The 1,648-nt window shown below is 45.1% G+C and overlaps 1 protein-coding gene across 2 annotated transcripts in view; it reads right to left on the bottom strand.

Moving 5' to 3' along the window:
* The window catches only part of prkcz (protein kinase C, zeta), an 88,985-nt gene that overhangs the window by 25,114 nt on the left and 62,223 nt on the right, over positions 1-1,648 (bottom strand). For both annotated transcript variants that reach the window (XM_037976973.1, XM_037976974.1), the window contains exon 14: positions 823-902. In XM_037976973.1, the coding sequence (XP_037832901.1) occupies positions 823-902 (80 nt within the window). The remainder of the gene's footprint in view (positions 1-822; positions 903-1,648) is intronic.

The raw sequence follows: 1,648 nt of genomic DNA, 5'->3' as shown, positions 1-1,648 counted from the left end.
CTATCAGGCAGAGAAGAAGCCAGATGTGAACAGATGTGTCTCCTCTGGACCAAAGAGGAGAGCTGTTCTGAGGTCAGCCTGCCTCTCTGATGGTATGGGGGTGCATTAGTGCCCCTGGAAAGGATCTCCAGGTTTTAGAGCAACATCTGCTCCCATCCAGGACTGTTGAACAGACAGAATGGGACAACATTCTCTCTAAAACAGTGGCGCCCAGTCCTGGTCCTGCAGGTTTAAGATGTTTCTCTGCTCCTCAGCAGGTCTTCAGGTTCTGCAGAAGCCCGTTAATCACTCAATCATTCAGATCAGTTGTGTCAAAGCAGAGAAACATCTAAAACCTGCAGGACCACGATTGGACACCACTGCTCTAAAACCTCCAGCAGCTGCTCTCCTCAGGTCCAGATGTTTACAGACTGATGGGAGAAGAAGAGGAGGGGAAACATCTGCTGTCATCGGATTCAAAGGCATCGTATTTATTCGCCAAAAAAATGGTCAATTTTCTAGAAAACATGAATTGTTGAACCTGTGTTACACTATCAATAAAATATGGGTTTTGGAGTTGAATTATTGTAGAAAATGTTGAAGGGCAAAGAAATAGTGGATGTAATTTACTCAGTTTGATAAAAAACAACAATTTACAGCATCCTTGCCTCATCGGGTGGTTTCCATTTTATGATTTTATTATTGTGACAACCACAATGAGCCGAACGTTGCCTGTTGTTTCACTGTAGCTGCGTTCCCACACGCGGCGATCTGAGGGAACAGAAGCCGAACGGATCCACGCGGAGCCGAACAAAAGGGCGGAGGGGAGTGGATCGCTCTCACCTTGTTCAGAAAGCCCTTGAGCACGCTGGCAGCTTTCACCGACAGAGACCTTGGGATGCGAATGGGCTTCTCGAGAATAACTATGGAGGAAAAGGAAGGAGAGAAGGGAGAGACAATAAAAGGGCAGTCGTGAGCAGGGAGGTGGATGATTCAGCAGCCAACCTGCCTGTGGGTGACCATGTCTGCTGTGTGGGAGTCAGAGGACCAGAGGACTTATTCTCTTCTTTCTCTCACATTTTAACACTTCAAACCGGAGCTTCTAACTTCTGTGTTGCAATCAGACACAAAAACAGACACATTTCGAGCTTAAACTGTGGACACAGAGCATGTAAGTGAATATTAATCATCTGTGTCCTGGAGGGGTTCGGATTGATGTTCACACGTCCATCAGCTGCATCCCGACACACAAAACATAAACCTGGAATTGTTTTATAGTATCTGAGACTTGGGTAAAAGACAACATCCAGCGGCCTCAGACAGGGCCGTAGCCAGACTTTAAAAAATACTTGTTCCTCTGCTCCAACACACCTGATCTGAATCAATGGGTGATTAACAGGCTTCTGCAGAACATGAAGAGGTGATTTAACCTCTGAATCAGGTGTGTTGGAGCAGAGAAACAAGGAAAACCTGCAGGATGGAGGCCCTGAGGACCAGGATTGGACACCCCTGATGTAGAAGTTATTCAATCCCTCCAGGATTTCGCGGGGCATTTTCCTAAAAGTTGCAATTTTTTTTTTACTAAAATCAATAAACAACCATAACTTTTAATCTATAAACCAAAAATCCTTCCTAGTTTTGTAAGATAATTCCCAACAAACATTGACAT

The sequence above is a fragment of the Kryptolebias marmoratus genome, linkage group LG8 (assembly GCF_001649575.2).
Source record: "Kryptolebias marmoratus isolate JLee-2015 linkage group LG8, ASM164957v2, whole genome shotgun sequence".
Classification (NCBI taxonomy): Eukaryota; Metazoa; Chordata; class Actinopteri; order Cyprinodontiformes; family Rivulidae; genus Kryptolebias; species Kryptolebias marmoratus.
This window is presented reverse-complemented; position numbering and strand designations above follow the sequence as displayed.